At 42.9% G+C, this 10,711-nt stretch overlaps 1 protein-coding gene across 1 annotated transcript in view; it reads right to left on the bottom strand.

Moving 5' to 3' along the window:
• The window catches only part of LOC109937114 (exocyst complex component 3-like protein), a 26,139-nt gene extending 15,496 nt beyond the window's left edge, over nt 1-10,643 (bottom strand). The window contains exon 1 of the mRNA XM_048600094.1: nt 10,527-10,643. Coding sequence (XP_048456051.1) covers nt 10,527-10,540 — 14 coding nt within the window. The 5' untranslated portion in view covers nt 10,541-10,643. The remainder of the gene's footprint in view (nt 1-10,526) is intronic.
• Nucleotides 10,644-10,711: the final 68 nt, after the last annotated feature.

Raw genomic sequence — 10,711 nt, 5'->3', positions numbered from 1 at the left:
CCTGCTGTGTTCATCCAGCTCTACACCTTGTCTCAGATTCTTCAGCATCGGCAGTTCCTACTATCTCTCCAACCTTTTGTCACCGAATTACTCTCCTTTACACCCACTCTCTGTTTTTTGCCTTGAAAGCAGCTAACAATTTAGTTTGCTACTTGTCCTTTACATCCACATCTCTAGTATTGTCTAAAAATTTACTATGGAGCATCTCATCAAAGAGCATATAAAAATCCAAACTTTTACAATTAATTCATGGGACACTGGTTTCACTGGCTGGCCAGCCTTTATTCACCATAACTTGCTGCCCTTCAGAAGATGGTGGTGATCTGCCTTCTTGAACTGCTGCAGTTCCCCTGCTATGGGTTGGCCCACAATGCCGTGAAGGAGGGGTTTCCAGGATTTTGACCCAATGACAGTGAAGAGACAGCATTTCCAAGTCAGGATGGTGAGGTACTTGAAGGAGAACTTTCAGGTTGTGGAGTTCACATGTATCTGTTGCCCTTGTCCTTCTGGATGGGAATATTTGTGAGTTTATAAAAGTGCTCAGGATCTATGGTGAATTTCTGCAGTGCCTCTTGTAGAGAGAACACGCTGCTGCTAATGAACATCAGTGGTAGAGGGTGTAGATGTGGTGCCAATCAAGCAGACTGCTTTGTCTTGGGGATGGGACCAAACCTCAAGCATTGTCCGAGTACAGCTCCAACAATCGGGGAGTATTCCATCACACAATCACACTTGTGCTTTGTAGATGGTGAATAGGCTTTGGGGAGTCAGGAGGTGAGTTACTCACCGCAGTATTCTCTGACCTGCTCTTATGCCCACTGTTGTCTATGTGGTGAGTCCAGTTAAGTTTCTAGTCAATGTAACTCCAAGAATGTTGATAGTGGGGGATTCAGATGGTAGCACCATTGAATGACAAGAGCTAGTGGTTGGATTGTCTCTTATTAGTAATGGTCATAGCCTAGCATTGTTGTAGCTTGAACGTTACTTGCCTTTTGTCGGCCCAAGCCTGGATATTATCCTGATTTTGATGCATTTGAACATTGACTGCTTCAGTATTTGAACATTCGTGAATGGTGCTGGACATTGCACATCCCACTTCTGACCTTATGATGGAGAAGCGGTCATTGATGAAGCAGCTGAAGATGGTTGATTCTAGGACACTACCCTGAAGAGCTCCTGTAGAGATGTCCTGGGGCTGGAGATGACTGACCTTCAACAGCTACAACCAATTTCCTATGTGCCAGGTATGACTCCAACCAGTGGAGAGTTTGACCTGATATCTATTGATTCTAGTTCTGTAGTGTTTCTTGATGACACATTCGGTTGACTGTAGCCTTAATGTCAAGGGCTGTCACTCTCACCTCACCTCTGGAATTCAGCTCTTCTTTTGTCCATGTTTGAATCAAGACTGTAATGGAAGTCAGGAGTAGAGTGGCCCTGGTGGAACCCAAACTCTGTGTCACTGAGCAGGTGCTACTTGAAAGCACTGTTGATAACATGTTTCATCACTTTACCGAATATTGAGAGTAGACTGATGGGGAAGTAATTGGCTGGGTTGGATTAGTCTACATTGTTGGGTGGATGCCAGTCTTGCAAATTGTTTGGAACAGTTTCGCTAGAGGAATGGCAAGTGCGTGAGCACGAGTCTTTAGTATTATTGCTGGAACGTTGTCAGGGCCCAACACCTTTGCACCTTTCAGTGTCTCCAGCTGTTTCTTGATATCACTTGGAGCGAATTGGATTGGCTGAAGCCTGGTATCTTCAATGCTGGAGACCTCTGGAAGGGCCACAATGGATCATTTACTTGGTACTTGTGGCTGAAGATTGCTGCGAATGCTTCAGTCTTGACTTTTGCCCTAATGTGCAATGCTCTTCCATTATTGAGGATGGGGATATTTGTGGAGCCTCCTCCTCCAGTGAGTTGTTTAATTGTCCACCACCATCATGGCTGGATGTGGCAGGACTGCAGTGCTTAGATCTGACCTGTTGGTTGTGGGCTTGCTTAACTCTATCATTTGTTGCTTACGTGGTTTGCAATACAAGTAGTACTGTTTGGTAGCTACATCTGGTCGACGCATCATTTTTAGGTGCTGCTCCTAGCAAGATCTCCTGCAATTAGCACTGAACCAGGGTTAACCCCCGGGCTTGACGGTAATGGTTCAGTGAGGGACATGCCAAGCAATGAGTTTGAAGATTGCGCTGAGGTACAATTCTGCTGTTGGTGGTCCACAGCTCATTGATGCAGAGTCTTGAGCTGCCAAATCTATTCAAAGCCTGTCCTATTTAGCAAGGTGATAGGGCCACACTACATGATACGGGTTATTCTCAATGCAAAGGCATTGTTTCCAGAAGGATTGTAGGTGTTCATTCTTAACGATATGGTTGTCGACAGATGCATCTACAACCAGCAGATTGTTACCAATCAGGTCAAGTTATTCCCCTTGTTGGCTCCCTCACTACCTGCCACAGATCCAGTCTAGCAGCTATACTGTTTAGGACCAAACTAGCTCAATCAGTAGAGCTGCTGCTGAGCCACTCTTGGTAGTGGATGTTGAAATTCTCCATCCAGAATACATTTTGCATCATTGCCACTCTGATATTTCCTCCAACTGTTGTTCAACATGGATGAGTACTGTTTCATCAACTGTGGGAGGATGGTACATTGTAACCAGAAGGTTTCCTTGCCCATTTTTAAACTTCATGGGCAGACTCCCAAGGCAACTACCTCCCACAACCTCTGCTGGGATTGTGCTGCTAGTGGGACAGGACACATGCATAGATGGTGATGGTGGTGTCTGGGACATAGTCATATTTAAGGAATCATGCATTCCAAACAACGTCAGGCGGTTGCTTCCCTAGTCTGACACAGCTCTCCCAATTTTGCCACTAGCTTTCATGTATTAGCAAGGAGGACTTTTCAGGGTCAACAGGGCTATTTCAGCCATTGTCTTTTCCAGTGCATATGTCAATACCAGGTTGCCCGTCCATGTGACTCCAGACCCACAGCAATGTGGTTGATTCTCATCAACAACATTGTCATCATTTAGTTGATGAGACTTCATAGCAATTGGTACAATTGAGTGTTTTGCTATGCCATTTCAGAGAGCAGTTGAGAATCAACCACATTGCTGTGGGTCTGGAGTCACATGCAGGCCAGACCAGGTGAGGATGGCAGAGTTCCTTCTCTGAAGGACATTAGAGAGCCAGATGGCTTTTCCAACAGACGACAATGGTTTCATGGTTTAATAATTCAATAATTCATAGCTGCAGAATTATCAGTCTGCTCGGTGGTTTATTTCTTCTTAATTAAAAAAAAGTAATCAATAAAAGTTGATCAGACAAGTCCCTCCCCTTTCTGTAAATAATCCAATGATTACTTATTATATATTTCCTTCTCAATGACTTTCCATCCTTTTCTTTAAGACGGTGTGGAGCATTAGAAAGGTTAACAGATTTGTTGGAGATAAAAGTTACTGTAATTCAGAAACCCAAGCTGTTCATCTAATCTTTCACTTCTGTATCTTTTCCACTAGCCTATTTGTCTATGAAAAGGTGATAGGTTCCATACAGAGTATGTGCGAGACAGACAGATAGCAAGAGTAATAGGAAAGTGAGTCTTTTATCTGCATGACTGTAATAAAGAGTTTTTGACTTTAGCTATCTCCAACTCAATTTGGCATTTGTCCCATGACAATAGGAATACTAACACTAAAACAATATTGTTGCAAGGGTGTTGGAGAAAAGGTGGGGTTGGGAATGTGGGAGCATGTGTGAGAGCAAGATGCCAACTCTATGTAAGGCAGGGCTGCTATTAGCTATGCTGCCAAAAGCAAGTGAACTGCATGGAAGTCCTTGGAGCTGTGAAGGGCTCAAAACAAATCAGTAGGAGAGGGTTAGGGTTGAAAGCTGACAAATATTTGCTTTATGCAACTGTGCAAGGTTAGAGATCGGGAAACAAGTCTAAGGGTAGCACTGGCCTCGAGAAGCTCACTCGAAAAACTGGAATTGTGTCCATAAATGCTGTAGTTTCTAAGAATCCAATAGAGTGTAGTCCCAGAGAAGGAAGGAGAACCACCACAACATGAGCTGTTGGTAGGGCAGTCCATGACATAACAGTCTTTAAGAGATTTTAACAGGTCAACAAAACACATTCATTTTGAAGTTTTAATACTATCCATGGTGTTACCAACGTCTGGAGGGATTGCACAGAAATCTGCAGGATCTATCTTCATCACATATACTGTTTGATGTGCTCTATGGAGTGTTTGATCATCGTTTGTGCATTACCCATATTTGTCCCATGTTATGTTTGGGATGTTAAAACATGAGACATATATAACTTAGTGTAGTTTAAGCTTTTTTTGTCAATAATCTTCCATGTTTATTGACATTTTATTTGATCGAAGAAACCAAGCTGAATTGTTTCAAATTCTAAACTAAATACAGTCTAAAACCTATATAATTGGCCATATCACCATTCTGGTTAAATTTAAAATTTGTTATGATCATAGGTGGAATGGGACTAGACAGAAATTGGTGCACTTCCAACCTCAGGTGTAACAGAACCATTTGTTCATATGGACTTACAGGCCAAATACTCCACATTCACAATGAAATATTGTTGTCTTAGTTGGGTGAGAGAAGACAGCAAGTAGGAAAAATGGGTATATACCCAATCAATTCTCTCCCCATGATAGCAAGAAACATATGAAAGCACTGAATACTGCAAAAGGCTATGGGCCCTGACAACATTCTAGAAATAGTACTGAAATAAAGATTTGTGCTTCAGAACTAGTTGCACCTTGAACCAGGCTGTTCCAGTACAACTTCAACACCGGCATCAACTCAGCAATGTGGAAAATTGCCGAGTTATACCCTACCCAATTAAAGCAGGATAAATCCAATCAAGTCAGTTATTGCCCCAGTCTACTCAAGGTGATGGGAGAGGTCATCAGTGCTATCAAGTGGCACTTGCTCAGCAATAATGGGTGCACTAATGCTGAGTTTGAATTCTGTCAGTCATTCCGCTCCTGACTTCATTACTGGCTTGCTCCAAACATGAACAAGAGAGAGCTGAACTCTAGAGGCTAGATGAGAGTGACTGCTGTTGACATGAAGGTAGCAAATGGCCAAGGAGACCATCAAGAAGCCCTAGTTAAACCAGAGTCAATGGAAATTTTGAGGGAACTCTGTTAGTTCGAATTATATCCAGCAAAAAGGAAGATGATTGTTGTTGCTGTTGATCGATCACCTCAGTCTCAGGACATCACTACAGGAGCTCCCCAGGATAGTGCCCTGGGCCCAATTGTCCTCAGCTGCTTCATTAATAATGTTCCCTCCACCAGCAAGGTCAGGTGTGCAATTGTTCATTGATGATTGCATAATATTCAGCACCATGTTTGACCTGTCGGATGTAGGAATAGTCCTTCTCCAAATGCAGAAAAATTTGGGCAACATCCAGGCTTGGGCTGATAAGTGACAAGTAACATTCGCCCCACACAAATATCAGACAATGACCATCTCAGGTTAGAAAAAAAATGTAATATTCATCCCTTTATGTTCAATGGCATTATCACATCCGAATTTGGCTTTATCAATATCCTGGCTGATATTACCTTCCAGAAACCAAACTGGACTAGCCATATAAATACTGCAGCTACAATAGCAGGTCAGAGGTTAGAATTTCTGTGGAAAGTAACTCGCCTCTCATTTGCCTGGTGCCTGTCTACTATTTACAAAGCACAAATCACAAGTGTGGTGGAATATTCACTGCTTGCCTGGATGAGTGCAGCTCCAATAATGCTCAATACTATCCTGAACAAAGCAGCCTGTTTGACTGGCATCATGATCACCATCTTCATACATGTATACCATAAGAGATGCAATAAAGAAATTCACCCTGGTCTCTTCACCAACACCATCCACAACTATGACCTCTAACAGCTAAAAAGATGTGGGCAGCAGGTGCACGGAATACCACCACCTGAAAGTTCCCTTCCAAAACACATACCATCCCGATTTGGACCTTTATCATGTTTTGTTCACTTGCACTTGGTCAAAACTCCAGAATTCCTCCCTGACAGCATTGTGATACTTCCAGGACATGTGGCTCAAGAAGGCAGATCAACTCATCCCTTTCTCAAGGGCAATTAAGGATGAGCAATAAATGCTGGGCTAGACAATGAAAAAATTTAAAAGAAGTTGGTAAGAAGTAATGAGTGATGTGCCACAAAACATCTGTGTGGAGACCCTACCTACTCACTATATTTGTAACGAAGATAACTCAATAGACAGCAATATTTAAGAATGTCAAAAGATGCAAAAATTGATGGCACAGTAAATAGTGTAAGCAGGAGCAAGTAATTATAAAGATAAATTGATAGGTTAAATAAGTGTACAAAACAGTGCCAGAAGGTTTTAATGCAAGAAAGTGTGGCCTCATCTGTGTAGAGCCAAAAAAGATAGCTCCAATATCACTTAAACGGCAAACAGCTAGGAACATTTGGAGGCCCAAAGAAATTTGTGGATATTTATACATAGTTCATTAAAATGTAAAAGTCGGGTACAAAGAATAAATCGAAAAAGGTTCATGGAATGTTAGTGGTCATAACTAGAGGGCGATGTTGCCGCAGCCATAGAAGGTCCTGGTATTTTTCTATAACATTTTTCACAAAATAAGGAGCTTGTTTTGAAAGCTGTGAAATTATCTCACAGAGGATTTTATTAGCAACTGTTGTTAATACAATGCAGCAAAGTTTATTTAAAAAAAAATTGATAAATTATTACAATTTAGAGGAAATATAATGGTACAAAAACATTAATTGCTGGAAAAACCCAGCAGGTCTGGCAGCATTTGTGGACAAAAAGTAGGGTCCAGTTCTGAAGGGCCAGTGGACCCAAAACCTTAACTCTGCTCTCTCTCCACAAATGCTGCCAGACGTACTGAGTTTTTCCAGCAATTTCTGTTATTGCTTTCCAGCATCTGCAGTTCTTTCTTTTAAATATAATGTTACACATTGTTACTAAAGCCAATAACAAATTCCACTGCAACAACTTTCCAAGATACAAAGTAGTCAGTAGGTGTAAATGGATCTTTTTTTGGGTTGGCAAGACGTAACAAGTAGGGTGCTACCTCAGCCTGGGGCTCATCAGCTCCATCTGAGTTTCTTTTTTCTCCGTCTCCTCTCTTTTCTTTTTTTAACTTATTGTGTGTTGAAGAGCTCTGCCACAGTGACACAATCAGTGGTGAGTGGTCACAGCAGTGTGGACTCAAGTAGGCCCATCAGCACAGACTCGCAGCAATGGTGGAGGCAAGTTTGGGTCCCTGGCAGCTTCTGCTCATTGAGGGGGTCCTAGCACCAATTCATGGCTGCTGCAGAGGAGGTGAATTTGGGTTCCTGGTGGCATCTGCATCTGTGCATATTCATGGAGGCGAATTTGGACCTAGTACGAGACCCAGTGGCATCAGCAGCAGTTGCATTGGCAAGGTGAGCCTGAAGCGGACTCAAGGTGACAGTGGAGTAGAGTTTAGGCCAATGCAGTACCTGGCAGCATTGGTGGTATCTACATTGGTGAGGTCCATCAAGGACTCAGTGGTGAAGGTGTCGGTGGATGCAAGATGACACTGAAGAGTTTCGTTCCAACGTAGGCAGTGTGATGAAGTGAACTTATGCCTGGCCACCAGGCCCATGATGGAGTACTTAACAAGAAGGACTGTAAAGTTGAACACTTATTCTAATTTCTTCATTTTGTCTGCCTTTGTTTTGGTTTATTTTCTGTGTTTTAACATGGCACCGGAGAGTGGTGACTCTATATATTTTTCACTGTATTTTGTACCAAAATACATGAGACAACAAATAAAATCAAAACAATGCTGGGACCTCAACTGTTTACAATTTATATAAGTTACTTAGATGAATGGACAGCTGCTAAGTTTGCTGATGACACAATAAAGGTAGGAAGGTAACTTGTGAAGCAAGTCTCAAGGAAGTTACAAAAATATATTTATAGGTTGAGCAAATAAAGATGAGGAAAATGGATGTACAATGGGAAAATGATAATGGTCTATTTTGGCAGGAAGTACAAAAATGCATATTATCCAAGTGATGAGTGATTTGAGAACTCTGAGATGCAGAGGCATCTAATCTCCTCAGGCATAAAATCTGAAAAGGCAAGTATTCAAGTACATGAAATAATTAAGAAAGGTAATAGAATGGGGAATTGAATACCAAGGTAGAGAGGCCTTGTTTCAGTTAAACAGCACATTGATTACTTTGCACACTTTTGGTTACCCTATTTAAGTCTATTATGTAATAGACTTGTATCTATTGGAGTTTAGGCGAGGAAGAGGTAAGTTAATTGCAACATAAAAACTCTGAAGGGTCTTGATAGATTAGATGTAGAAAGGTAGACAAACAGGAGGCTGGAAAAACACAGCAAGCCAGGCAGCATCTGGAGAAGTCAACGTTTTGGGTATTATCCTTCTTCAGGACTTGATGCGGGGGTAGGGCGAGCTGCGGATAAGTAGGGCGGATGGGGGGGTGGTGCGGGATAGTGGAATGGTGGTGATGGGTGGACACCAGTAGGGAGAGGCTGGCAGTTTCACCCCAGGCGAAGATGCTTGGTGAGATGGTCAGCCTATGTTTGGTCTCACCGATGTACAGAAGACCACATCGGGAGCACTGGAGGCAGTAGACTGGGTTGGGGGAGATGCAGGTGAAAATCTATCTCACCTGAAAGGACTGAGGTTCCTGGATGGAGGTGAGGGAGGTGGTGTGTGGGCAGGTGTAGTCCAGGTAGCTATAGGAGCCTATGGGTTTATAGTAAACATTGGTCCGTAAACTGTCACTGGAAATGGAAACAGAGAGATCAAGAAAGGGGAAGGAGGTGTCTGAGATAGACCAAGTGAATTTGAGGGCAGGGTGGAAGTTGTTAGCGAAATTGATGAACAACTCCAGTTCAGCCTGGACGCAGGATGCAGCGCTGATGCACTCATTGATTTAATGGTGGATGAGTTGGGGAACAGTACCTGTGTATGTACTGAAGAGGGGACTGTTCGACATAACTGGCAAAGAGGCAGGCGTAGCTGAGGGCAGGGTTACTGGAAGTTTCCGAAGAGGTAGAGGGCATTGTTTGTATCCTGGATGTAGGTGCCTGGACCAAGGGGGACGAGAATGGAGTTGAAGTTGGAAAAGATGAGATTGGTGGGGCAGGAGCACGCGGAAACTGTGGGTCAGCCGGGGTAGTTGGGCTTGTGGATCTTGGGGAGTAGGCAGAACCAAGCAGCGCGAGTCTGGCAGTCTACAAGGTTGGACATGGTGGAGGGGAGATCACCGGAGGTGATAAGGTAATGGACAATGTGGGAGATGGTGGCTTGATAGGCCACGGTGGGGTCGTGGTCAAGGAGAAGGTAGGATGTGGTGTTGCAGAGTTGGCATTTGGCCTCTGTGATGTAGAAACCTTTCCTCCAGACTACCACCGCCCAGTCTTCATCAGCAGGTTTGATAGTGAAATGGGGATTGGTGCAGAGAGAGTGGAGAGCTGCATGAGGGGGTGAGGTTGGACTAAAGTGAGGAGGGTAGAAAAAGAGGTGGTTGATGTCACGTAGGTAGTTAGCAATAAAGAGGTTCAAGGTGGATATGAGACTGCGAAAGGGTGTCTAAGAGGAGGAGGAAGGTTGGAGGTGAGAGAAAGAGTCCCCACAGGGTGGTTGAGAGTCTTTTGTGAAGATAAGGCAGCAGAAGATGTAGAAATGATGTTTCTTCTTCTGAAGGAATCTGAAACTAGGAATCACCATTTAAAAATCAGGGGTTGTCTATTTAAAACACATTGGGTGAATTATTTTCTTGGAGGGTCCCAAGTCTTTGGAACTCTCTTCCTGAAAAGGATGGCAAAGAAGATTGTTTGAATATTTTTAAAGGCAGAGGTGCTTGTCAAGCAAAGGCTTAAAAAGTTATCATACGGGCATGTTGAAACGTGGATTTGAGGTTATGGTCAGATCAACCATGATTTTATTGAATGCCAGAACAGGCCTGATGAGGTGAATGGCCTATTCCTGCTCCTGGTTCACAAGTTTGTATGCAAGGCTCCTTTGACAGTGTCTTCCAAATGAATAAAATCCAACTGTCCAGGCCAAGGGCTGCAGATGCATGGGAACACCAGTATCTGTAGGTTCCCCTCTAAACTACAAACCAACCAGACTTAGATCTGTATTAACATTCCTTCATTAGTGCTGAGGAAACTTCCTTGAATTTTCCTCCAAACAAGTCTATCCCAACAGTAGTTCAAGAAGATAGGCCACCACCACTTTCTGAACACCAATTAGAGAATGAATTCCAGGGAAGGACACTTCCCATGATTGAGTTAAAAATTGCTCCATTGAAAAAATTTAAATTTTAAAACAATAATGTGGATGGCATTAGGTTACTGTCGGCTCCAGTTGCAATGAATGTTTGGACAAGCCAGGAGTGGCTGAATTGCCTTCTTCTGTTTGCATATATTGAAATATGAAATGTTCAGGTGCTTACCTGAGTGATATCATAGGCCATATTAGAATGGTAACAACCCATCATTAATTCTGGGTCTTGTGTTTCAAACTTAAGCATTTTTGTCTTCTCTTCCTCCAAAGAATTTTTCATCCAGTTTGAAATTATCACCTGTAAATTCAAAAAGGGCAGAAGCTCTCTCACTTCAAAACCTTGACTGTTGAGTG

This window comes from Rhincodon typus, chromosome 8 (assembly GCF_021869965.1).
Source record: "Rhincodon typus isolate 14 chromosome 8, sRhiTyp1.1, whole genome shotgun sequence".
Classification (NCBI taxonomy): domain Eukaryota; kingdom Metazoa; phylum Chordata; class Chondrichthyes; order Orectolobiformes; family Rhincodontidae; genus Rhincodon; species Rhincodon typus.
This window is presented reverse-complemented; position numbering and strand designations above follow the sequence as displayed.